General features: G+C 38.6%; 2 protein-coding genes across 6 annotated transcripts in view; one reads left to right on the forward strand and one right to left on the reverse strand.

The window, feature by feature from the left end:
• adck2 (aarF domain containing kinase 2) overlaps positions 1-786 on the forward strand; it is a 14,420-nt gene extending 13,634 nt beyond the window's left edge. For 3 of the 5 annotated variants that reach the window (XM_039769508.1, XM_039769507.1, XM_039769509.1), the window contains exons 8-9: positions 61-114; positions 423-783. In XM_039769508.1, the coding sequence (XP_039625442.1) occupies positions 61-114; positions 423-563 (195 nt within the window). In that variant the 3' untranslated portion in view covers positions 564-783. Of the gene's footprint in view, positions 1-60; positions 115-422 lie in introns of all 5 variants that reach the window. The other 2 variants (XM_039769506.1, XM_039769505.1) reach the window with 2 other exon arrangements.
• A 6,580-nt stretch (positions 787-7,366) lies between these two features.
• LOC120539447 overlaps positions 7,367-27,119 on the reverse strand; it is a 32,618-nt gene continuing 12,865 nt past the window's right edge. The window contains exons 5-10 of the mRNA XM_039769510.1: positions 22,998-23,139; positions 21,659-21,887; positions 19,839-20,338; positions 13,378-13,519; positions 12,869-12,986; positions 7,367-10,600 (exon numbers count right to left, since the gene is read on the reverse strand). Coding sequence (XP_039625444.1) covers positions 10,591-10,600; positions 12,869-12,986; positions 13,378-13,519; positions 19,839-20,338; positions 21,659-21,887; positions 22,998-23,139 — 1,141 coding nt within the window. The 3' untranslated portion in view covers positions 7,367-10,590. The remainder of the gene's footprint in view (positions 10,601-12,868; positions 12,987-13,377; positions 13,520-19,838; positions 20,339-21,658; positions 21,888-22,997; positions 23,140-27,119) is intronic.

Raw genomic sequence — 27,119 nt, forward strand, 5'->3', positions numbered from 1 at the left:
AAAAATAACCATCATGTCATCAAATTTCTACAAAAATATATTTTTCTTTTTCTGTTCAAGCTTCATGTTGCTGATTTGCTGTCTCGAGTCTTCAGACTTCTCATCACTCACAAGGTAATGAAACACTTTATTTAGGCATAATAATAAGGTAAAAAGGTAAGCTGAGTAGGCAGAATTGCAAAGGCCACATTATGCTCCAAGGATTTAGGAGAGAGCCTCACATTACAGTAAATGTTAAATGTCTGCTTATTAGTGAACATTAGTAGGTGTCTGTTTAGCTGCTTTTGTTCAAATAATCCATGTATGTGAAATAAGTAAGAAAATTCTTATTAGAAGGATCACACACTGTATCCTTGACCTAAACTTCATATTTAAACATTAACAAGTCTGTTCATTTTTGTTTTTTGTCTGTTTGTTTAAAGGTTAAATTGGAGAGTAATTTTGCTTCGATTGTTTTTGCCATCATGGTTTTGGAAGGAGTTGGGAGGTCCCTGGATCCTAACCTGGATATCCTGGAAATGGCAAAGCCATTTCTCCTTAAGAACTGTGCATCTCTTGTGTGACCGTCACTTCTACCCTCCATGGCAAGAAAGCAATCCAGTTTGAACCTTTCAAGCAGAATGTAAATGTAATAATACAGATAGATTTTTACATGTTTGGTGAGTGACTGTTTCCAACTAAGGCCTACCAATAGTATTGAAGTAAATGTTAAAAATTTTTTTTTTTTTCTTAAGTCTTTTAAAACAAAGTTTACAAAAATATATATCTATAAACACATATACAGTATATTTGTTTTTGTTAAACACAGTTTGTCGTGCTGTAGTAAATTACTGGGGCAGAGCTATTGGACTTAGAGGTTTAAAAAACTCTACTAATTGAAATTAGCTAAGAATCAATATGGCATGTTTCATTTGCATCTACTGAGCTTGTTTTTTTTTTATTTCCTACATTTTATTTATATGTGTTAACATCATGCAAAATTGGTTTTTTATTAGTTTAATATTAGCCACTCATTTAATGTAGTTCAGGAGCAAAGGCAACTCTCCGCATAGCCAGCTGAGAGTGTTTCTTTCACAGCTCTGGTGAACTTTCTGGATTCCCAGCCTGGTTAAGCCTTATAAAAGAAGATCTGGAGGACCTCATCTTTCAACTTGAATGCATCCTTCAGTCACGAAGGCTAAAGTAGAAGGAGTGAATCGTCACTTTCTAACACCTCTGCATCAAATCAAGGTTTTGTCCTTAAATCTTAAAGTGGTGTAGTTTGTATTCCACTGCCAAAAAAAGTCTGAGATCACACACAGTTCCTAGTCTCAACACCATAGTGTTATTTGTGTATGTGTATATATAATACACTGAAGAGACAAAGGTCATTGTGGCCAGACAACAGGGTCAAAGTGTTTCTGAAACAACATGGCTTGTGAGGTGCTCTTGGTCAGCTGTGATGTGTACCTCTGAACAGTGGTCCGAAGAGGGAAAAATCATGAACTGCTGCACGATACTGAAGAGCCTAGACTCATTGATGAGAGAGGTCAATGAAGGTTATCCTGTCTGGTATGAACTGACAGATAGGCCACTATGGCACACATCACAGATCATTTTAATGATGGTTACCTGAATATTGTGTCACAACACGGTGCATCAAAACCTACTCTGTATGGGACTGAGTAGCCGCAGGCCAGTCGGATTGCCCATGGTAACTCATCAAAACCACTTACAATAGGTACATGAGTGTCAGAACTGGACCTTGGATCAATGGAAGGAGGTTGTCTGTTGCATCGTGTGGACAGCCAGGGAAGAGGTGGCACCAGAAGGCAACCTGGTGAAGAGAGTGTCATGCCTTTGGCAATGTTTTGCTGGGAAACGCAGGGTCTGGGGAATTCATGTGGACATTAGTTTGATGTATATCACCTACCTACACATTGTTGTTGACTAGAAATCGCTCCCCATCCTTCATTGCAATGGCGTGACTTGATAGAAATGTCATCTTTCAGCAGGATAACATGTCCTGTGACCTGGCACAACTTGTTCGCAAATGGTTTGAATAACATGTTGAAGAGTTCAAGGTGATTCCCAGGCCAGTAGATTCTTCAAATCTCAATCCAAACAAGCATCTGTGGGATGTGTTGGAACAAAACATCCAATCAGTGGTTGCTCCATCCCACAGCTTACAGGAGTTGAAGGATCTGCTCCTACTGTCCTAGTGCCAGATACCACAGGACACTTCCATAGGTCTAGTAGAGTCTGTGCTTCTGCAGGTTGGGGCTTTTGGGCAGCACAGGGAAGAACAGCAGCATATTAGGCAGGTAGGTGGTCATAATGTTTTAGTTTATCCGTATCTCTATCACTCTTCTTATTAATGGATTAATATCAGTTTAGGTTTTTTTTTTCTTCAATCATTTTATCAGTGCAGACTTGCACAGCCAGTTCTACCAGCACAGGGTATATGGGAGGAACCAACCATTGATATCAATACTCTAGACCAGAGGTGTCAAACTCAATTTTATTGAGGGCCAAAATGAACACTTTATATGCCTGATGTGGGCTTAATATATCAACAGACAACAACCACTGTTTTTACTAGTAAGACACCTTTCTGCTCACTGCAGTAATATGTTCTGCATGGGTCCCTCTTGCAACTCTTATCTCTCTTTGTCAGTCTCTCTTTTCTTGAACATTGCAGCAGGTTAGGAACACTACCAGCAGCCACAGGACTGAAATCGGCACTGAGCCGGAAACATGGCATCAGTGACAGGGTCAGCTGCAGTGTTTTTGCTGCCCTGGACAAAGCTGTAACTGGTTTCTCCCCCATCATATCATGTTATCTGGTAGTTTAATTGGATTATGAAATTAATTCTATATTTACATTCACATATGCATTTTATGTGACCTGTTAAGTATGCATTTGTTTTAATGATAGTCACAATTTTTGGTAAATGATGTCAAAGAACAATAGCACTTCACTGCAGGTGTTAGGAAAATGACTTAATATTTTGGGCCTGTTTATTTTATTCAAAAAAATGTGTAAACACATATATACATATAACAGCAGAATAATACTATATATAGGATAACGGCATCATTGTAGTTAAATTTTACAAAAAGAATGCCAATTTTAAAAATATGTAATAAGTTTAAAGTATAAAAATACATATTCGCTAAAATTTAAAACTGATTATTTTCTTGCCTTTATCTTTCTAAACTTAGAAACAATTTAAAATGCCAAGAGTAAATTAAATTACATAAGGATAGAATTCATACATGAAATGAGCCTTTAAAGGGGGTCTTTAACAAAACTAACAGTCATTGTGGGCCATATTGAACAGGTTTTGAATACTAATGAAGCAGGCCACATTAAAACTTCTGACACCAGACCAAACAAAGATGCCCGGTCACCCAATGCGGAAGTCTTAGGGTTTGAAAAGGGGCAGAGTACCCTGAGATAGCTAATGTGAATAAGAGCAGAACCTGCAAAGTTCACAGAGTAACAGAGACCCCTACAGCCAGACTCTCTCCCTTAAATTGACCGTGCCATATCCGATTCTTCTCATAGGCGCAAACAAATGGCACATACATACACCACTGCCTGGCAGATACACCAGCACCCTGTATTCAGCTCCTGTGCCTGGGCTTTGTCCACACAGAGGTGGCATTTCATTGCCATGTTGCAAAAAGTGAACTTTTTCTAGCAAGTTCTTTGTTACAATGAGTGCCCAGAATTCAAGTTTTATTTGTTTTATGTCAACAGTAATTTACAAATCTTGAATTTGTTTTCAGAGTAGTAATGAAAATATCAAAGAAAACAAAAATATGGGTACAATAAAACTACAATATATCACAAACAAGAAAATAATACAACAAACAAAACCTTTTTTTTTTTTTTTAATTATTTACATTTTAAAATGAACATATACAGTGCATGTAAAAATTGTAAGTTAATGATCCTGTCCTGGATTGATTCTTGGCCACTAGTAACTGTGAAGAAACCATGCAAGGCTTACCAGCTACTTTTGAAATCCAAACAACACCAAGAATTTGGTTATTTTTCAAGGGATGGCAAGTGCCTCACGTTATTGTACTTGCTTAAAGTATAGCATAAGTGTGCATGTACAGTGGCATGCAAAAGTTTGGGCACCTGTGCTTAAAATGTCTGTTACTGTGAATAGTTTAAGTGAGCAGAAGATGAACTGATCATAAAAAGGTACAAAGCTAAACAAGATTAGTGTGTTGTTGTTTTTGTTTTGTACAACTGTACAGTGAAAAAAGGAAAGGGGCACCATGCAAAAGTTTGGGCACCTCAAGATATTTGAGGTCTCAGGTACTAATAACTCACACCTTAATTAGCTTGTTAGGGCTATGGCTTATTGATAGTCACCATTAGGAAACCTCAGGTGATGTAAATTGTAAAGCTTTATAAATTCTCTGACTCCTCAAACCTTCTCCCAATGATCAGCAGCCATGAACTGTGCTAAGCAGCTGCCTAGCACAGGGGTCCTCAATCACAGTCCTGGAGAGCCGCAGTGGCTGCAGGTTTTTGCTCCAACCCAGTTGCTTAATAAAAAGCACTTATTGCTAAAGTAACACTTCTGCTTCACTTTAGTGATTTTGAGCCCTTATTGCCTAATTTTGTCTTAAACAGCTATTTTAATTGCTCCTTATTATCAATAACATGCAAATGACAAGAGAGAGCAGCATTTCTCCATTTAGCTTATTTACATTTACACCTGTGTGTATTTATCTGCACTATTGGGTTTAATTAAATACTTGGAAGAAAAATGAAGAGAAAAAAGTGAAGGACTGAGAATTACTCGTCAATTTTAGCCTTCAAATCATTTAAATGATAGAAAGGGAAAGAAAATCTAGGATATGAGAATGACCTAACAGACTTGCAGAGTTAATTTAATTTCATAGCTTGTTAGTGCTTTATTGGCAAGAATTGCTTTCTAATTAAGCAACCAGGTCAGAACAAAAACCTGCAGCCACTGCGGCTCTCCAGGGGCCTCATGTATAACGCAGTATGTAGAACTCGCACTATAACATGGTGTAAGCACAAAAGCTGAAATGTGCTTACGCACAGAAAAATCCAGATGCAGGAATCTGTGCGTACTCCAACTTCCACGTTCTTCCGCTACATAAATCCCGATCAGCGTGAAAACTAACGCTCGTGCACGCGCATTATGTAACGCCCCAAATCCTCCCAGAATTACGCCTATTTGAATATGCAAATCAATATAAATCGCCCTTAAGCGCAGCCTTCTGTGAAAAGACAATAGGAAAAGCACGGGGAAAATATAAGAATTTCAGCGAATACCAAGTGGAGGCAAAGGAAAAACATACTATTTGTTCAAATAAACCGTGGTATAATCAACAAAAGGAAGTTGATCGAGTGACATAGCGTGTTGGAGAAACTTGAAAGCTCACATTCACAAAATCGCACAGTGCCGGAAATAAAAAAGAAGTCACATATCAAAGTTGCCGTGAAAAGAAGAGTTGTAAGCCCACTGTCTGAGTGTCATATGAAAGTTTATTAGGGTACAGAGAAAAAAGGCACACGGTGGGGAAAAAGCACGAAATGTCAACTTCAATCTCGACATTTCCACTTTAATCACATAGTTTATTTTGTCATTTAGTAGAACATTATAAACTTCATCTTAAAATCGTTTGTTTAACCAGTTTCTCAAATCACATCGTAATTTTAAAGTAGCACGTTAAATGCTTTGTTTTGTATTTGATCTTCTACTCGTATGTGCTCTATGTGTGTGAATCACTACTTGCTTCTTAAACCGGCTCTCTTCCTCCAACTGGACACAGAGTCCATTACATTCGTGATATTATAGCTCTCTGAATAACTAAAATACTGAGATGTATACGTGATGTCATTTTCATGATGATAGGAGTTAAAGCACATTATTAAACATGTGTTTCACTTTGATGAAATAATTTATTGCAGCAGTACTCAGGGGCGGCTCTAGGCTTGTGGTGGCACTGGGCAGAGAAAGAATCGGTGGCTCCTTCAGCCAATGTCAGTAAGGTAGCTTATCACAGTGGATGGCAACGTCCGTTGCAGACACTGCATAGCAGCCTCGTGCTCATGACAAGCATTTATCTTTTGCCGAAATTTGTAGCTGCGTTTTTAGCTGTGTTGTTATTTTCTCTTTCTGTTTTATATTCAATATATATTGGCGTAGCCGTCACTGCAGTCAGTGCTTTTCTTTCCCCAAGTAACCGATCGCCATACAATCAGCTCTGTAATAGACGTTAAGCCATCTGTAAGCTTAGCGCCGATTCTTCAAAACGTTTAAAGAACATTGAAATATCTTCGTAGTAGATGTTTAATTATTCTATCCTTCACGACACTCCCAGTGAAGAATATAGATTATTTAAATGAAGTTAGTTTTATGTGTATAATTTAACAAACATATTTTGCTGCATTTCACCTTAAAAATGATATCGTCATCATATGTAAATACGCGCTTTATAAAGTGGCTCAGGTTGTGAGATATTATAACTGTAGTGTAAGTTTACAGTGGGGTGATTGTACTTATAAGTACAAACCGTTCTACAAGGAGCAATTGATTGAGTGCATTTAAAGTTCTTGGGATGAAACTGTTTCTGAACCGCGAGGTCTGTACAGGAAAGGCTTTAAAACGTTTTGCAGTGGCTGAGACAGCGTGTCCTTAAAGCTGTCTACTGATAATTCTCTTTCCGATCAGCTGCTGCTGTGATTCACACTCAGATACAGTGATAGTGCAGTGAGAGTAATATGGAAAAAGATGATCCGCTGTGGCAACTCCTAACGGGAGGAGCTGAAAGAAGAAGAAGAAGGAGAAGTGAGAAGTAACAACGCTAAAGCAGTTATGGTATTTGGAATACTATGGCTGTTCCCTGGACCATTATATTGTTACGAGTTAATTACAATCCGATGCATTACACTAATAAACAATATGCGGTTAGTTTCTGTGTATTTATAAAGCCGCGTCATGAAAATAATGAGTAATCACACAAGAACAGTACCATTGCTTTGACGCTGGGTGCCGCCAGTTTGCAAAACCGAGTGGAGAACTTGCGTACGACAAGGTAGGAGGTTACCGTGGAAAAGTGCGTGGCGTTACGCCAAAGGTAGGTTTTATACATCGCGATTTGAACGTGGAAAAGTTCTTGCGCAACATTTCTGTGCGTACGCACCGTTTATACATGAGGCCCCAGGACTGGGATTGAGGACCCCTGGCCTAGCACTCTGAAAAATAAAATAACTGATGCTCACAAAATAGGAGAAAGCTACAAGAAGATAGCAAAGTGTTTTCACTTAGCTGTTTCCTCAGTTCCTAATGTTATTAAGAAATGGCAGTTAACAGGAACAGTGAACATCAAGTTGAGGTCTGGAAGACCAAGAAAACTTTCTGAAATAATTGTTTGTTGGATTGCTAGAAAGGCAAATAAAATCACCTGTTTGACTGCAAAAGATCTCCAGGCAGGTTTAGCAGAGCATGGAGTGGTGGTACACTGCTCTACTGTGTTGTGACACCTGAACAAATACAAACTTTATGGTAAACTCAGCAGAAGAAAATCTGTCCAGAAAATTCAGCAAATGAATATCGAAACAAGCCTGATGCATTTTGGAAATAAGTCCTGTGAACCGATGAAGTCAAAATAGAACTTTCTGATCCCATTGTGCAAAAGTATGTTAGGATTAAAAAAAGGTGTTGAATTCCAGGAAAAGAACACCTCCAACTATTTAGCATGGGGGTAGATTGATCAGGCTTTGGGCTTGAATTGCAGCCAGTGGCACAGAGAACATTTCACTGGTAGAGTGAAGAATGGATTAAAATAAATACCAGCAAACATTTTACAATCTGTAAAAGAGTTGAAGTTAAAAAGAGTATGTGTCCTATAACAAAGTAATGACCTGAAACACACCTCAAAATCTACAATGAAATACCTTAAGAGGAGCAAGCTGACAGTTTTGCCATGCCTCTCACAGTCCCCCGACCTAAATATCACTGATAATCTGTGGCTAGATCTCAAAAGGGCACTGCATGCAAAATGACCTAAGAGTCATACAGAATTAGAAGCCTTTTGCAAGGAGGAATGGGTGAAAATACCCCAAGTAAGAACTGAAAGACTCTTGGCTGGCTACAAAAAGAATTTACTGTGATATCTGCCAAAGGAGGTGTTATTAAGTACTGACCATGTCGGATGTCCAAACTCTGATCATTTCATCTTCTGCTCACAGATTCACAATGAACAGACATTTTAAGCAAAGGTGCCCAAACTTTACATGCCAATGCAAATGAATCTTTCTAAAAAAAATATCTACTTGTTTAGATCCTTTACCAGACAAAAGTCTTTGCATCTTCAATGAAGGAATGGCTGATCCACTTGTTAATAAAGTCTGTAACATTGCAAAGAAATGAATCACTCAACTCTCATTGTTCTAATGGCTTCACTATAATTTGGTTTGAACTGAATTTAGCGTAACATAACATTCTCCGAGGTGCTTCAGTTTCCCAGAGAACAGAGGTGAAGACCCCCTCCCTAATTTAGACTTGTCCATACACCTAACACGGCTGTCTTGGGGTTAACAGGTACTCCAGGTACTTTGTGAAAGAAGCAGAACTCCACAGAGAAAGGGATGGAATTTAAACCCAGGAGAGAGGCAGAAGCTCTAACCAGCGGACCACCCATACCTACATTTAGTGAAACCAAATAGCTGGGGCAACTTTATGCACTAGGACATTTGATTTAAGCTACTAATGTACAATACATGAATAAATATTTTATTATACAGAGTTGTCTTGTGCCCTGCGGGGGGGCTGGCATCCTGCTCGGGGATTTGTTCCTGCCTTGTGCTGGCTGGGATTGGCTTCAGCAGACCCCCGTGACCCTGGTTTAGGATATAGCTGGTTGGAAACTGACTGAGTTGTCTATATGCAGTTCTGTACAATATTCATTTTGTATAATTTAAAATTCATTGTGCACAAAACTCGTGATTGAAGAGGAATTTGCTTTCATTTCTGAAGCGCAGGGAAGTTCTTTTTCCATGCACTGCTTTACAGATAATCTTGCCTAATAATTGTGATTGTTGGCATTAATTACATGTCTTGTGTATTCAGGTTTTATTCTATTACTAGTAAAACATGCAGATCTCTGGTCGCTTGCATTTCTCTGTCTCTGTCGTTCGTGTTTTCTGTATCCCGCACTTGATGCTCAGCAGAGGGCACTGGTCTTTATTCTGCTGTGTCATTTAGTTTGCCCATCACTTAACTGTAAGAACCATGAGCACAGGTCAGTTTGCAGAGATTTCCTCATTTTGTTCAATTAACAAAATGTATCAGGTCATAGGTTTTTGTTCAAGAGGAAAATCAAGGTTTTAGCTGCAGTAGTTGCACATGAACCTCTGGTTGCATGCATTTTTCCATCTTTGTTCTTGCATTCTGTATCCCACACTTGATGCTCAGCAGATGGCACTGCTCTTCTTTAAATTATGCTGTTTCTCATCACTTCAACGACTTCTGTGATTTGCTTGAAGCTAAGCAAATTATGCTGATCTTCTCTGTCTTTCTGTGCTATCACTTTGTTTGCCAATCACTTTGCTTTTAGAAACCCACAAGCTCAGGTCAGTTTGCAGAGGTTTCTTCAATTTTGAATTACCAGAACGTATCAAGTGTAGAAGTTCTGGGGTCTTCTAGTCTTGCAGGATGAGTGCTTAAGTTTAAATTGTTTATTGTTTTTGTATCTATGCAACAGTTTGGACTTAATATTTTATTTAAGCCCATATTTGCATTAGCCATGTTTACTTATTTCTGGCTATTGCCTTACACTGACATATGAAAATAATGCAGCAGCAATGTTGAGACTCTTTAGTTGCCTACTGTGATTTGCACTAGAAAAACAGCATATGAAAGCTTATTTCAAAATTCGCCTTCCTGTTTGTTTTTAAGATCATTTTGTTCTTTCAGAGAATCGACACTTGATAAAAGATAAATGAAGATGTATGTGTAAAATTGTAACAGTAGCCTGCTCAATGGAATGAGCACACACCACATCTTAGGAGCCTAGCAGGGTGTAGGACATTTATGTGTGTCTAGCGATAAACCCTCACTTCAGAATAATAAATGCTTAACGTGTTTAATTTATTTTTCATACAGGTAATAATTTAAAAAGCTTCTACACAGATCTTAAGCTTTGGATCAAGACCAAGATCAAGGCTCTAGCCCCAGTAGTTTGTGAGAAATTGTGTGACAGACAGAAAGACAGACTTAGTGTTTTATATATATATATATATATATATATATATATACACACATTATATGTGATTGATTTACCACTCTTGGCCATTTTGCATGTCTTTTTATAAAACAGTGGTCAACTCATCATTGATACCTGGTTTAATAAGCTACTGTATATATAAAATTAACAAAGGACAATACAAGCACTTGTTACTTTGTAAATTATTTGAATTAATAATAATCAGTATACTCGCTGATTTTTTTTTTTTATTGGCTTTGCATTACCCAACAAGACCCACTTTTAGAGGTCTATGTTTCTCCTTATTTGTATTTGGATTAAAATTTTTCTGCCTTCACTTCTTCATCAGATTTTTCTAGTTAAAAAAAAAAAAGAAAAGAAATGCAAATGTGAGAAGCTGCAGGTAATCCCAGACTTAAATCAAATGCACAGATTTAACGATAGCCATTTGTGTGCATTTTCACAGAACATCTATGATAATAATCTCTGGTTAAATATCTATTTTCAGTCTTGTCAAAAACAGCCATCCATTTCCTAAACATGTCCACTCCATTCCACTACAGGATAGCAAAGACTTTGAACCTGTCCATGTAGCATCAGGAGAAATGAGGAACCAGCCGGTCCACTGTAGGACCCACAAAACCTTATCAAGGCCATTGGGATGTGAAAGGAATCCCACCTGCCGAAAGGGGTTTCAAAGCTTGAAAATCAAGGCATTCGTCTCCAGGGTGTGTCACCGAGCCAGGGGCATGAGTGTGCTTTGCACAAAGAACCATAGACAGGTATTTTGAATCACCAAGTAGTGTGGTAGAAAGTAAGGTCTTGAGGGACGTTCAAATCTTGGCTTGATGTTATTTTGGAGAATCTAGATGGATAAGGATGGACGAGCTCATTGGGCTGAATGGCCTGTTTTTATCACAGTTGGTCTGATGTTCCAAAAAGGTGTAAGTGCCATAACAGTCACTGCCGTTAAGTTATTAGTGTGACAGGTTTCATCACAGGTACAGTAGTAGTCGTAGTTTTATTATGTTAACTATTTGTACATCAAGAGACAGAGGATCGTGGAGCATATTTTTATCTAAGGAAGGGGTAATTTAAGAGTGCCACTCTGTGGGGTTGCACAAGAGCATACTTTGGCTTGGGGTTATCTTGGTGTGGACGTAGAGGGGGCTATCAGTTTGCCGGGAGGTGAAATCAGTATTAAGCTGATTGCAAGCAAGTTGTATGTGACAGTGAGGGTGGCATACATGATAATTGGGAAGGTAATACAGTGGCAGCTAAGTGTAGCTGAATATCTCCAAGGTAGTATATAAAGCCCAAGTGAAATATGGAAAAAGGGGCATTCTTGTTCCATACAGATTGTTGTTGGATCTACTGAGCATACTGAAAAGAACAGGGAAGATAAGTTGTGTTATGAGTGACAGTGAAAAGTGGAATGGCAGTTGGTGGTTGATCTGTGAACAGTTAGAATATTGTAAAGGTTCTGGAAATTAAAGAAGAGAACGGGAAATGCTTTGACTAGGGCTCCAAATATAAGAGACAGTGCAGGTGTGGTTGTGATCGAGGATGTGTGCTTCCATGGTAGACCTCTGAATCCTCAGCTTAAGTGGAGGCAGTGAGATGATCGCTGTATTGTCTGTTTCTTTTTAATTGTCTGAACAAGAGTTGGCTTGGACTGTTTAAAGTATTTTACAGCAGCAGAATATTTAGCTCTGCGGAGGGCTGGTGCCCTGCCCAGGGTTTGTTCCTGCCTTGCACCCTGTGCTGCCTGGGATTTGTTCCAGTAGACCCCCGTGACCCTGTGTTAGGATATAGCGGGTTGGACAATGACTGACTGACTGACAATATTTAGCTGTTTTTAATTTTTCCTTTTTGTATGTGAGCCATCACAGTTGTTGTCTATACTTATGAAATACTGCACACTGCTAAATAAAATTAAGAATTTCATTTATTTTTATAAAGGACAGTGTCATACATGTGTGTTTAGGGACCACCCAGTAGGCTCAGGTAAGCCTGATCAATCCAATGGGGGGTTAAAGATATTTCCTGTTTCCTCCACTGCTCCCCAGGAGACAATGCCTAGCCCCACCCCTTGTGTACATGCCAAGTCCCGCCCCTTATGGCACCCAGGTCTTTATATATCAGTGGTCTACCAGATGAAGGTTGTCAGACCTGCAATTGACTGAAGGAGACTGAGCTCCCAGATGTGAGTGAACAGAAAGTGCATTGACACTTGTTTTGGTTTGCTCATTGTTCTTTTGAATATTATTAAATGAGGTTGCTGTGTTGGAGCTTCTACCTTTATTAACCATGTCTGTTTAATTCTTTACAGTAACTGCTGTTTTTGGAACCGCAAGTACAATTGCCTGTGTATCTAATTTTCTCACTAGTGTTCAGTAATGAACTACAAGATACCTGGGGTTTACTAAGGGCATGGGGCATCACAACTGGAAAGAGACACAGATTAGTTTGGAATCACATATCACAAAACAGATTAGTTTGGAAACAGAATCCAGCAGAAAACCCTGATAAAATTACTCTTGTAAAAACAGTTACAACCACATATTAATAACTGACTACCAAGCAGTATATTTTAATATAAGAGGAAACTGCCACTGCATACCTTTTCTGAATGGTGGGCTTTTGTATGACTGTCTCAATGGCTTTTTGATCTTTTCTCAACAATTCATTAATGCCTTCAAACGCTAGCCTTCGACTTGCCAGACAGGAATATGGAAACTCTTTAAAAGAAGAGGAAGACAACAAAATATTTAACAGCAGCAAACAGTTTCATTAAGGTGCAGGAAGTATGGCCTTATGAAAAAAGATAGTAAGATTTGATTTAAAATTGGCTTAACCTTTCTGCCCTCAGACTGAACATAAAAAAGACACAAAAGTATATCATAGTTGTGTACTTGTAAATCATTTTGGGAAGATGGTTAATTTTAAAAGGCACTTTATACAGTAAAAAGTGGTTGTTTAACTTGCAAAACTATCCAAAATGTATTTTAGTCATAATTTATACAATTCTCTATCTAATAACTTTTTTAGATAAAATGTATAGCCTCTTACTTCTATCAGTTGTTGATTGGCTGATAACCAAGACCCATTTGGTCAAGGCCAACGTCTTACCAGGCATCTTGAAGAACATGGCAGCAGCTTGCGGTCTGCCCTGGTCATGCTGTGTGCTTGTTTTTCTTTCTTGATGCTCCACTGCATTTCGTTCTGAACATGCCATACTGGACTCTTCTATATTTAAGGAGCTCTGCATAGGCTACAAACATATATACATGTTAATATTATCACTATAAACTGATCCATGTTGAAGGCTATATAACAAATTCAGTTAATAAATCAGACCAACTTGACCACCACACCAACAGCAAATGGATACAATCTGAATTCATTTTTCATTCATTGTCCAGAAGCTACCACTGAACCAAAACAGCAACATCTCAAAAGAGAATTCCTCTGTTTGTTTGTGGGTCAGGCACAGAAGCTCTAACCATTGTACCATCATAATAAACAGCATAAACTAGGAAGCAAAGCAAATTAAACTTCTTTAGTTTTAAACTAAGATGGCTATGTCAGAACCCAAACTTCAGAATTCTCAAGGTCATCAATAAAGTCTATCCATCATGGTTCTTTCATTTTAATAGTAAATCATTTACTTAGTAACACTGTTAGGAATAAAGGAGCATGCATTCAAGATGGAATCCGAATTAATCTTCTTCATGGAAAGGGTATTAGGTCAGGTCAGGTTGGGGAGCATGCATTGGTATAGTGCGTTGCTGCACCCACCACACAATGAAACCGCTCCGGATCCTGGTTGGCAACCCCCCCAGGCAGAGACGCAGTTCAGTCCCACACTCCAGAAATGACCCTCTAACTGCGGCAGCTAGGTGTTATGTGGGCGTTCCACTGGCCTGGACCGGCCACTCAGGTCTTCAACAATTAGGATCCTGCAAGCCAGATCAACCTCTGGAAATCGCACCACATGGCCATAGTGCCATAACTGATGCTCCTTCACAATGCAGATAATGTGCCTCATTTGGGACTCCATGAGCAACTGCTCATTTGACACAAAGTCAAACCCAAGGATTCTCTCAAGAGACACAGTACCAGAGGAGTCCAGTCTTCGTTTCAGGTCACTGGATAGTGTCCATATCTCACAACCATATAGCAAGACAGGAAGCACCAGGATAAAAAGACTTGGATCATCGTCCTTTTGCATAGATATCTGGAGCGCCACACACCCCTTTCCAGCGACCTTATGACCCTCCCATGCTCTCCCAGTCTGTCTACTGACTTCAAAAGAAGAATCACCAGAGACATGAATGTCACTGCCGAGGTAAATAAACCTCTCGACAAGGTTGACATTCTCTCCACAGACAGACACACTGCTGATGGCTGTGTCCAAGAGGTCATTAAAGTCCTGGATCTTGGTTTTTATCCAGGACACTCGCAAGCCCAGACACTAAGACTCCTCACTCAGTCTCTCGAGTGCCCCGATCACAGCCTCCATTCACTCTGTGAAGATCACAGCATCGTCAGCAAAGTCGAGATCCATGAATCTTTCTTCACCAACGGATGCTCCACAGTCGCTGGTGTTAGGACTGTGGAACTAATTACCGCCTCATATAGTGGAGGAGGAAAACTTTTTATGGTATGACAGACATGAAATATCAGATAGGTAAGCCTCTGATTGTGGAGGGAGGCCTGGAAGTGACCAAGCAACCACAAAAGAATAAAATATATAAAGATAGGATTATATCATTACTGTCATCATTCTTTAACACTTTGTAATATTTGCATGGAATTGTGTTCTGATTATACATTTTTGAGGTCATGTAATTCATTCCGGTTATTTTAAACTATTTATTGTTTATTGCATTCTCACGTGACAGCTTATTAGTTTGGCAAGGGAATTGCCTTTTTGTGTATTTTGATTTATTGATTGTTACAAACAGAGTGATTTTAGAGGTCATAGGGTATAAAGGTGGGTCCCTGAGGTCACTTGATTGTCTGAGTTTAAGGATTTCTCAAAAAACAGCAAAGTTCATTCCTGTGACTTAACATATATACTCACGTATAAGTCAGGCCTTGAAACCCAAAAAATCGATCATAAAATCAGACCCTAACTTATATCCCCATTCAAAAATGCGACACTTAAAATTTTTTGTTTACATCTTCTTGGCTCCTCCATTCTCTTATCAGTCTCTCAGACGCATCAAATTTTGTTTCAGCAGAGCAGTTATCAATTTCTTTTGCCACTTCAACGACTTTTAATTTAAAACCAGCTTCATATTTTCTCCTGATCGAATGCTCCGTTTTAGATAACGGATGCTCTTACGATAAAGGTGTATGAGGGTGTGAGATACAAAAAACACTAAATAGTGCAAACGTTGCTTCAGAATAGTTCAGGTATTACCGTGTGGTCACATATGCATAATACATGGAAAAAAAAAGGCAGTGTGCTCCGTGGTTATTCTCTCAGGTGGGCGTTAGCATATCATTTATCTCTTGTACCAACAGTGTGAGTTTTCCGCATTCGAATTATACGACCAATATTATAAAACTAGGCTGACCCGCCTTTTAAGGCGACAGACTTTTAAGTTGACCACTTCTTAAGGCAATTCAATATGTAGATCAATTTGATATTTTATACAAACTCATTAATTTGGTTATACAGTATTGCATTTGAGCGGTATTACTTTAATACTCGTAGTTTCTGTTATTTTTGTGATGAAATTTAAACTTTTTTCTATATTGAGGTCGCCCTTTTGAACCCCCCTGATATTTACTACGCGGTGAGGCATTTGTACTCCATCAACATTAATTATTTCCAGAGACATAATTTTGTCTATTTTTCCAGCGCATCGCGCACAAAAGCAAGGGAACGATGGGAGCACCAGAACTCTGCTCACATCATGTCGCTTCGTACCGTGGGCTGCAAGTAGTAAGTCTGTGATAAGCGGAATACCGCTACGCTTTCCACTCACGGAATGGAAGGACAATCCCGATCACTTTTATATAGTAAGAAGAAAGAAGAAGAAGAAGATATCGCACAGTCTGGAGTAGAAAATCATCTTTTACCTGGAAAAACGAAACTACAAATCCCATTGTGCATTGTAAAATGGACGGTCACTGGACGGTCACGGGACGGAAGTACAATCCCGACTGTTAGGTTTCCTTTTGTTCAGTTTTGCTAGTTTTAACTTCTGGTTCTTCCTTTTGACCTCACGGCATGACAATTATAAGCAAATTTTAAAACTAAACAGGAAAAGTAAAATGTTTTCAAGAAAGAAATTCAGATGTAATTACATTATGAGTATTATAAAGTGTCCATTATTGTATTTTTTACACGTTTGATTTCATGCACTTTTATTTTTTGACTATCATGTTAGGGGTTTTTGAGGTCCATGAATTCATTCCTATTGTTAGTTTTTTGTTACGGTGTGTGGTTTAAATATTCTAAATTAATTTGACCATTTTGGGGATTAAATATTCTAAATTAATTTGACCATTTTTGCCACCATATTTATCTGTGATTCACAGCTCCATTTTGGATAACCAACCATTGTTAGGCACCCAGCAGTTGTTAGGGATGGGTTGTCAGAGTTTGAGATATTAATTGTTACAACATGACGAGATAAAAGGTCAATATCTGAGTGTGCAGATAAAAGACAGGTTTGGAGTTCTTCTTTCTTGGGTTCAAAAACCTTTTTTCTAAAAGCTTTTTCTGGTTTTGACCTTTGCATCTTTTTCGTGTCTACAAATTTTGGTTTTCATTTCAGCTCTGTCGCCATTTCTTTGGTCTCTCAGTATTTTGGCTTTTGACTTTTTGACTAGATCTCTTCTCCTGGTTTCACTCAATAGTCATCAACAATGAGAGGTGTGTTGAACTGAGGGCTTTATAAAACATGACTAGGCTTCATTATTATATTATATAATATTTGCTTTGCTCTGCTTTTTGAGAGCCGGCAGCATTAACCCTTAAAGTTTAAGGACCAGAGACTACTGTATAAACAGTGCATACACAAAAATGTTACGTGTGAACGTTTCCATTCTCAAATCAAGATGTATAAAACATAAACTTGGCATAAAGCCACGCACAGTTCCACGGTAGCTCATGCCCTGACGTACGCAAGTTCTCCACTCGGTTTAGCAAACTGGCAGCACCCAGCGTTAAAGCTGTGCTACTGTTCCCTTTCTTTTTCAGATCCACATCCCAGATGCGGCTTTATCATATACTTATACACTGAAACTGCATATTGTTGATGACAGGCATCTGATTGTAATTAACCTGTAACAATATATTGGTCCACAGAATAGCCAAAGTGTTCTAGATACCATAGCTGCTTTAGCACTGTTACTCTCACTGCACCTTCTTCTTCTTTCAGCTGCTCCCTTTAGGGGTTGCCAATACGGATCATCTTTTTCCATATTACTCTCACTGCACCACTCAGAGTATTTATATCACTGTATTTGAGTGGGTAATCACAGCTCAGCAGCTGATTGGAAAGAGAATTATTGGGATACAGCATCAAGCACACGCTGCCTTAGCCATGCTGCCTATTGAACTGCACTCATATCGCAAACGCCTCAGAGCCTTTCCTGTGCTGACCTCACGGTTCAGAAACAGTTTCATCCCAAGAAATATAAAGACCATCAATCATTCTATCAAGTGCTCCTTGTAGAACTGTTTGTATTTATAAGAACACTGTAAACTTGTGATAAAGTTATAATATTGCACAACCAGAGCCACTTTATAAAGCGCATATTTACATATGATGATGATATCATTTTTAAGATGAAATGCAGCAAAATAAATATATGTTTATTATACAGATAAAACTTAATCTACATAATCTATATTGTTAATAAATAAACATGTGAGGACACGGTGTTGCAGTGCTAGCGAGCAGCTGGTGCTCCATTCACAGATTGTTCCTGCCTTGCGCTGTATTCTTGCTGGGGCTGGCGCGACACTGGAAGGATAGATGGATAGAATAATTAAACATGTAATATGAAGATATTTCAATGTTCCTTAAAAGTTTTGAAGAATCGGCGTTCTAAGCTTACAGATTTTTTGACGTCTATTATAGAGCTGATTGTGTGGCGATTCGGTACTTGGAGAAAGAAAATGAAGGACAGGAATTGGGGGTTAGTACGTTTGAAAGAGACAGTACTGCTACAATAAATTAGTTCATCGAAGATTGTGCACGGCAAAGCAAGCATCCATCTTGCATGAGACATGAACAATCACTTCGCCACCGTGTTCCCATGTTTAATATCATGTTTTAACTCCTATCATCATGAAAATGATATCACGTATATATCTCAGTATTTTAATTATTCAGAGAGCTGTAATATTACGAATGTAATGGATTCTGTTTCCTGTCGGAGGAAGAGAAAGCCGGTTTAAGAAGCACGTAGTGATTCACACACACAGAGCACATAGAAGAGCAAATACTTCGTTACGATGGGATTTGAGAAACTAGTACATTAAACGATTTTAAGATGAAGTTTATGATGTTCTACTTTAATGACAAAATAAACTACGTGATTAAAGTGGAAATTTAGAGATTAAAGTTGACATTTCGTGCTTTTTTCCCCACTGTGTGCCTATTTTTTTTTTCTCTGTACCCTAATAAGCTTTCATATGACACTCAGACAGTGGCCTACGACTTGCCTTTTCACAGTGACTTTGATATGTGACAACTTCTTTTTTTATTTCGGGCACTGTGCGACTTTGTAAACTTGAGCTTTCCAGTTTCTCCGACACTCTGTTTCACTTGATCAGCTTACTTTTGTTGTTTATACCACTGTTTAAACCAATAAATAAGTTTTTCCTTGCCTCCACTTGGTATTCACTGAAATTCTTCTATCCATCCCCCCGTGCTTTTGCCATTGTCTTTTCACAGAACACTGAACTTAAAGGCTATTTATATTTATTTGCATATTCAAAGAGGCGTAATTCTGGGGGGAGACGGGGCGGGACAGCAGGCGCATGCATGTGCGTTACTTTTCACGTTGACCAGGATTTATGGAGCGGAAGAACGTGGAAGTTGGTAAACACACAGATTTATGCATCTGGATTTTTTTTGTGCATAAGAACATTTTGCTTTTGTGCATACATCATGTTAGTGTGAATTCTACGCACGGTGTTATGCATGAGGCCCCAGGAGAGAGATAAAGTCCTAATGTCAAAAACTAGCAAACTCCCAAAATGCTTAGCAAACTCAAAGTTAAAACTGAGTGAGCAAAGGTATGAATTTCTGCATACTAATTTCGATAAACTTGGACACTGAAAGCAAGATGGCACCATCTTATGTAGGCAGGGAGAGTAATGACACCACAAGATTAGTAACCCTCATGTTAAATGACTGGAAATTGGAATAACAACCATAAACAATATGGGCATGGCCTCACACAAAATGGCTGTATGAAAACATCATATTAATAACAAACAATTATTGATGAAGTCAAACTGTACCAATAAATAAAAAGATATGCCAAAACCTTGAAATCATGATATGCTTCTAATTTCACATGATAATTTGTATAAGAAGAAGTGAGGCTCCTTTTACCTTTTGAAGCTTTTTCTCTTTGGGTTTCTGTTCTTCCTTTCCTCCTTTATCAGCTGCTTTTCTGTTCCTAGTCTGATTCTGGGCTGATCCACTTTGCCATTGAAGCCTACTGCTTTGCTTCTTTTCCCCAAGTCCATATAGTGATGATCCTTTGTTAGCACTTCCTTCCATTTCTCTTTCTATGTTGGTGCCTAGCAGGTCACAGGTTTGTCCATGGCTGTGATGTGGACACGATGGAGAGACAACATGAGTTAGAGAACGGTCAAAAAGGTCTTTAGCCAGATCTCCATCATCTCTCCAAGGCCTGTATCCCGGAGGAACAGTGAAAGGGTAGTTCGGATGTGATTCAAGAAACTTCTCTCTAGCTGAAGGAGGCATTTGAAGTTCAAGGACAAGAAAGTCGTACATCTGGCGGGGAATCCATATTGCAACACCTGCAGAGACATTTGCCGTACGTCCATTCCAGAAATTCACCACCAGGTGCTCACTAGTCTCAGCATCTGTGAAGACATGTAATTGTTTCTGTTTCAGCATTGAAATGTAAACCTCAGTGTTTCTATGATTTCTTTTAGCTGAATTTGTTATTTACAATGGCTACCGTAAAATATTCATTCATCTACACTTTTTCTGATCCTGCTTATTTCAATAAAGGATTACAACATGCCAAGACCTATCTTGGCAGAATTAGATACAATGTTAGTCACTTTCCCATTGCTTTCAACAAAATAAATTATTCAGTATCATGTGTAAATCATGCTAACATAAGCTTTCACAAACTCAATCACAATAACACAAGGGAAATGAATAAATTGAATATTTAGAAGATGAAGATGTGACGTGTACACTTCAGGTACTTTCACATTAGCACCGAAGCCCTGGCTGTAACTCGAAACTGTAAAGATGAGCTTAGCTTGGCTGGAAGAGTGCTAAGCTGGAATGGAAAAATGTATTAAGCTGTGAAGAGGAGTGTAAGATGCAACATGGTGTGTCATACAAATGCAAGTAGGAGTCAACTAAAGAGTCTGAATAATGGCAATTCCACGTCCGACCAGGGGATGGCAGGGTGCACTGACTGTCTTTCTTGATCCCTTGCAGACCATTCTTGGGAAATCCCACATGATCCTGACGCCTTTGATGACAGCACTTCTGATCCTGCCTTTGATGACGTCACTTCCGCTTCCGGCTCCAATGACATTACTTCCTAGACTGGCCTTTAAAGCCGCCATCTTGATTTCAAGACGTTCGTAAGTAATTCCTATGAACACAATAAAGTGGAGGGGCTACAAACTTTAGTCGGCTATTGTGATCTCTCTGCAAACAGTGTGTGATAAGGATGCTGAATGATGATAAATGCCAACTTAGACATATGCGTTTGTTTGGAATTAGTTGTGCAATTCTGCAATTTAGGTGATTAGCTGAAAGCATATGGAGACATAAACGTTACGGTTGTGGTGGAAAAGATGAGATATGTATGAGAGAAGCCTCTTCAGACTTCTTAAGGAACTTGTCTGGCTCTTAAAACAATATTTTATGGAAGCTAGGTATATGGTGTGAATTATGATAGCCAAAATGAAAGGACTCAAATGAGTTGTGCAGTTTTAGGGAGGAAAACTAAGATGAGTTAGGTAAAGAGAATCTTGTGATGTTGGTACTCAGGATGGGAGCATGAGGGGCTTGTTTCTAATGATTGTACAATAAGTTTTACCTGAAAAGGACGCCCAAGACTGCAGGTGGCATAAGATGAAATTTGAGGGATGAAGAGTAACCTGGGGAATCCCAAATAATGGCAGTTATTTTTTTTGCCTATCAAATGGGCTTACCTGATCTATATTCTCGTCTCTCTTGTCCAAGTAGCACAATACCAGGTCCATATTTCTTCATATTAAGATTCAATGGTGCAAGAACTGCATCTCCAGGAATGATGGGATGCCTGGCAGCTTCATCTATCTGTACAATATCACAAAGTCGTGTCTTTTGAAGAAGACTGTTGTGTTTTTCCCCAATTCTCTTGCCTTTTTCAAACTGCACCAGGAAAACATCCTTTGAAGACTAAGAATAGAAAAAAGAGGTGAGTAGGTATAAGAGGATATCATGATGGTGTACTGGTTAGTGCTTCAGCCTCACAACTCCTGGGGCGTGGGTTCGGTTCCCAGGCATTGTTCCTGTCTTAGACACAAGCACTTTCTCCACTTATCTGTGAGTGTTTCTTTGAGTAATTGAGATTCATCTCAGATCCTAAAGTTATACAAGTTTAGTTGTATTGTTGATTCAGGAGGCAAGACCTAATGTGACTATGTGTGGGTGCATGTGTGAGTGTTCCCTGTGAAGTGTCGCTACCCTGTTTGAGGCTGGCTTTGACCTTAGGCCCAGTGCTGTTGAGATAGATTTTCAGCCACCTCAATCCTCAACTGGAACAATGGATACAAATTTGATGTTATTTTATTGTCATGTATATATTTTATTTTGCATTTTTAATAATAAAAAGCTAAAAAGTGATTTGTAGACTTAATGATAATTTTCTATTCAAATTATGCTTTGCTACTTACATTACAGGTCAGAGGGGAGCCTTCATTCTTTATTCACCAAAAAAGAGCAAGTAGTGATCATGTGTGCAAGTAAATTATCCTCCAGTCTTTTCTGAGGTATGTACTACCACACAGGATCAAGAGGGGGACTACCCTTATCCTCTTTTATTCCCTCCACAGTACAGAGTAGATGCTCAGTGAGGGCAATTGACTCTGCCACTTCTGCTCTTTCCCACAGTGACTATAGGAGGCTTTGTTAGCCAAGAAAGCTTCCTGAGACAAGGACCTTGATTTTTGTTTATTTTGGCACCATCAAGCACAACTTTTATTTATTCGTTTCTATTGATGAAATGGGGATGACCAAGTTGGCTCCCGACATTTCAGCTTGTAGGCCTACAGTTCCTAAAATCGACCACACTACATACTGTCTTATAGTAACATATAGAACATTTAAAATCATGTAAAACAAAGTCCTTTAATACATCATAGTATTATTGTAAGATTTTGTGCCTAAAACTCAACAAATCAATGCAAGTTTCAATTACATCAATTTCAGTTGTCAAACAATGGTTAAAAGCTTTATACTGTATACAGAACTTATTCATATTATGATGTTGCAGATGTTATAGCTAACCTGTTCTTCCTGGCTGATGTGTGCAGCATAGAAAAGCCCATCATCATGCTTTCTGGCCAAAATCCGAACTCCTCTCATGAGCCTTGGAGCCCCTTGGGACCCATCCAATGAATCCCCTGTCACAGAGGCCTTTATGGGAGGTCTACAGATCAAAATGGAGAAAGTGTAAGCTAAGTTCAACACTGTGTGATGAAAATATTTTGAAGTGTAATCTTTAGTACTAGATGTTCATTTTCTGTTTTCTCTGAAAAAGGATTGAATAAAACTGAAGAATGTAGCTACAGTATATGGTATTTCACCATTCCTAAATAATTCATCCATCCATTTTATAACCCACTCATCAAGAGTTCATGGTTAGTTAGGGGGCTAGAGCTATTAGCAGTGGTAATGGGTACAGAACAAGAACAAGTCCTACAATGCTGACTAAGATGTTACATTTTCTAAAATGATAAAAATTACAATAATTACGAAACTAATAAGAAACTGCTTTGTTATCCAAACCAGGAAAAAAACATTGAATACAAAACATATAAACATCTGAATATAAAATATTTATTTAATACTAGCTGTGTAAGCCCGTGCTGTAAAAAGCCTGTGGTCCTAGAAAAAATAATTGAAACACAGAGATGTTGGGTAATTGAAAGGAACTTCTCTGGGCATCTTTCTCCTAGGAGGTTTTGCTTTGCTGACATGCTCGCATCACTTGTGCATTAGCGGCTAAGTGACTTTGTCTTTCTTTGGAGGTTTCATTTTGCCGACGTGCTCAACTCGCTTGTGTATTAGTGATGGGAGGAAAAGTAAAAGGGATATGGTTTTGCCAGTGTGCTCGCCACGCTTCTGTAATACCTGTTTTGTTTTGCCGACATGCTGGCCTCGCTTGCGTATGCTCAGAGGTGGAGCCCTTACCCCGACTCCACCTCTCACTTCCAGGTCGGACAGACAGACACACACACTTCCACGCGTAGATGTTTACATACAACATAAAACTTTTTATGTAACCTTTAACAGTAATAGTTCATATAAAAAAACTTGGAAAAATTATCATAAACTCAACAGTCAAAAAAATGCTGAAATGTAATAAATAATTAACAAGGACAGATTTATCAAAGGTCTGCCTCTGACCTGGTCCAACACCAGCCAGGTGAGCAAGAAATTGGACGAATGGATAAATGGATAGATAAGAGCAATACAAGCATAACAAAGTGCATACTTCTCAAAATAACTGATTAATTCATAATTGAGTACATTTAAAACAAACATTATAATTCATAAATAATCTTAAGTAGAATCATGTTTAAAACAAATACAGTAAAATATACTAGTGAGATAGACATTTGTAGTCATACATCAGATTACATTAGATCAGATTAGACTGTATTAATCCCAAGGGTAAATTTAGATGCAGACAGAAAAATAAAAATTAAAGACTAACAAGACAAATAACACAATCTTCTAATCAATCAACCGATCAATAAATAAATCAATAAATTATTAAAAACCTGAGTATAAGCATTTAGTTTAGGATGTTGGGAAAAAGCACTGAAGTGTCTGATAGTGGGTAGAAAAGAAAACCAGAGCTGCTTCTTAGCATGCTGTTGCTGGAATAAGTCTGTGGCTAAACATGCTCCAACAGACTGCCTCCTGGGTTGAATGGAGGGGATTTTTCATGACAGATTCCAGGGAGTCCAGGGATAGCTCTGTGATGGAACAGGTTTTCTGAACTCAAGCTGCTTCTCCAGAAGACCACAGCATAGAACAATACACTGGCTACTACAGACTGGTAGAACACTTCTACCAGGTTTCGGCGCATTTCAAAAGATCTGTCTGCTCTGACCCTACTTGTACAGTGCCACTGTGTTGTACGACCAATCCACTATACTTTTTATGTGAACCCTCAGGTACTTGTACCTCTTCACCACTTCCACATCCTCCGCATGGATGGTGACTGGTCTCAGAGACTTTTTGGCATGCCAGACATCCACCACCAATTCTTTTGTCTTGATGATGTTCAGTTGCAGGTGGTCAGGTAGTCCATGATCCAGGAGATTGTGGGGTCATCAAGATGCACAGCTTTGAGCTTTTTCCCCAGTCAAGGTAAAATGCCATTAAAGGCACTGGAAACATCAAAGAACATCAGAAAACATTATCCTGACTGTGGTGGAAGTGGGAGTAGACTCTGTGGAGCATGTAGATCAAAGCATCCTCCACATCTTTATGTGCAAACTACCAATAACCAAGATATTATGAAACCTGGGGACAGAGTTGTTTCAGGACCTGCCTCTCAAAGGTCTCCATGCTATATGAAGTGAGAGCAGCTGGTCTGAAGTCCTTGGGGTCACTGGAATGCCCTTTCTTTGGCATTGGGACTACACAGGGTGTTTTCCACAGATACAGAACCTTCTTCAAATGTGGAGAAAGACAGAACAGGTGATAAAAGACCCCACAGAACTGACTGGTTCATGTTTTCAGCACCAAGGGGTTGATTCCATCAGGCCCTGTAGCCATGTTCATTCAGAGTTTCCCCAGCTGTTTCTTCACTTGAATAGCAGAGACAGACAGTCCACAAAATGGAAGGGGGCTGGAGACCCCAGGTGTAATGTCATTTTTTTTGTTAAGGGTAAATTTCGCACAAACATTAGGAAGTTTTTCTTTACACAAAGAACAATAGACACTTGGAATAAGCTACCAAGTAGTGTGGTAGACAGTAAGACGTTAGGGACTTTCAAAACTCGACTTGATGTTTTCTTGAAGGAAACAAGTGGATAGGACTGGCGAGCTTTGTTGGGCTGAATGGCCTGTTCTCGTCTAGATTGTTCTAATGTCATTGTAGGAAAGGTCATACTAGGTGCAGATGGCAGTTAGGATTTCAGAACTTTCTAAGCTTGCTTACAGAGGCTAACAGTGTTAGTAGATGGCTGGGCTGACAAAAATAAGCCAAACCAGTTAAAGTTCATTTCATTAACTCATTAACTCTGTTCTTGTTCCCGTCCTCTGCAAGTTTTACAGCCTGTTTATAGCTAGAGATAGTCCTCATCCCATTCCAAACTTCATTCATGTTCATCTGCAGTAACTTGTGCTCAAGTCTGTCTTTGTAGTAGGCTGTTCCTTTATGTAGCTGTTTCTTCAACTCTGACTGCACCCACTTAATTTCCTCCTTATCTCCAAACTAGACCACACCATGATATTTAAGGTGACTGTTCACTAAAGTACATGCTTTATTCAATAAAAAATATGACAAGTGTGAATTGTGCTGCTTTATATTATATTTTAAATTGATTCATTTTAGTTTATACATTTACAAAACAAGAGCAATAAGTGCCGGGTAAAAGTAACCTTTTTGTAGTCATGAATACATTTGGGGGAATGCAAGCAGTTCATGGCTCTGTTTTCAAATTATATGGGGGCTTCGCCCCCTGCTCGCTTCGCTCACCAACCCCCATGTTTGGTTTTCCAGATACAAACTCTAAAGATTTTTTTTTCTTTGAATTGTTGCTATTTCATTAGATTCACTCTTAATTTCAGAACTTCTGTAAAAACAATATTTGGAATCTTGGGAGTCCCAATATGCTGAATCTTTTTAATGAGGTCAGTGAGACATGTGTTTAATGACTTTGTACCATAATTCAGGATAGGTTTTTCTGTTTGGAATTTCAGCACAGACAAAATGATCCACATCATCAGTAGTTAATAATTTTTTTACAGTATCCAATAAATGCATGTGCGATAAACTCCGTTTTTGAAATTCTCAAGATTCTTTATTTGTCACATGCATAGTTATACAGGACAACGCGCAGTGAAATGCACCCTGATCCGCTTATAAAAAACTGTACAAAGTTAGACGAATATCAGTTAGATTAACAAAAAGTCATAGATTGAAAGATAACAGTATAGTAGAATATAATAAATAAGTAAAATTATGTGAATAAAGTAGAATTAAGTGTTAAGGTGCAATAGTGCAGTGATTATTGTGCAAAACCAAAGTTAGACAGGTGCATAGTTAAATGAGGCAGTTTGTTTGTTTGTGCTATTGTGATCTTTACTATCTTTTTTTTTATACTTTCTAATTTTCCTACTTTCATATCCTTTCTCCACATGTGTATCGTGCCAACGTTTTGGTTTTTT

This window comes from Polypterus senegalus, chromosome 11 (assembly GCF_016835505.1).
Source record: "Polypterus senegalus isolate Bchr_013 chromosome 11, ASM1683550v1, whole genome shotgun sequence".
Lineage (NCBI taxonomy): Eukaryota > Metazoa > Chordata > Cladistia > Polypteriformes > Polypteridae > Polypterus > Polypterus senegalus.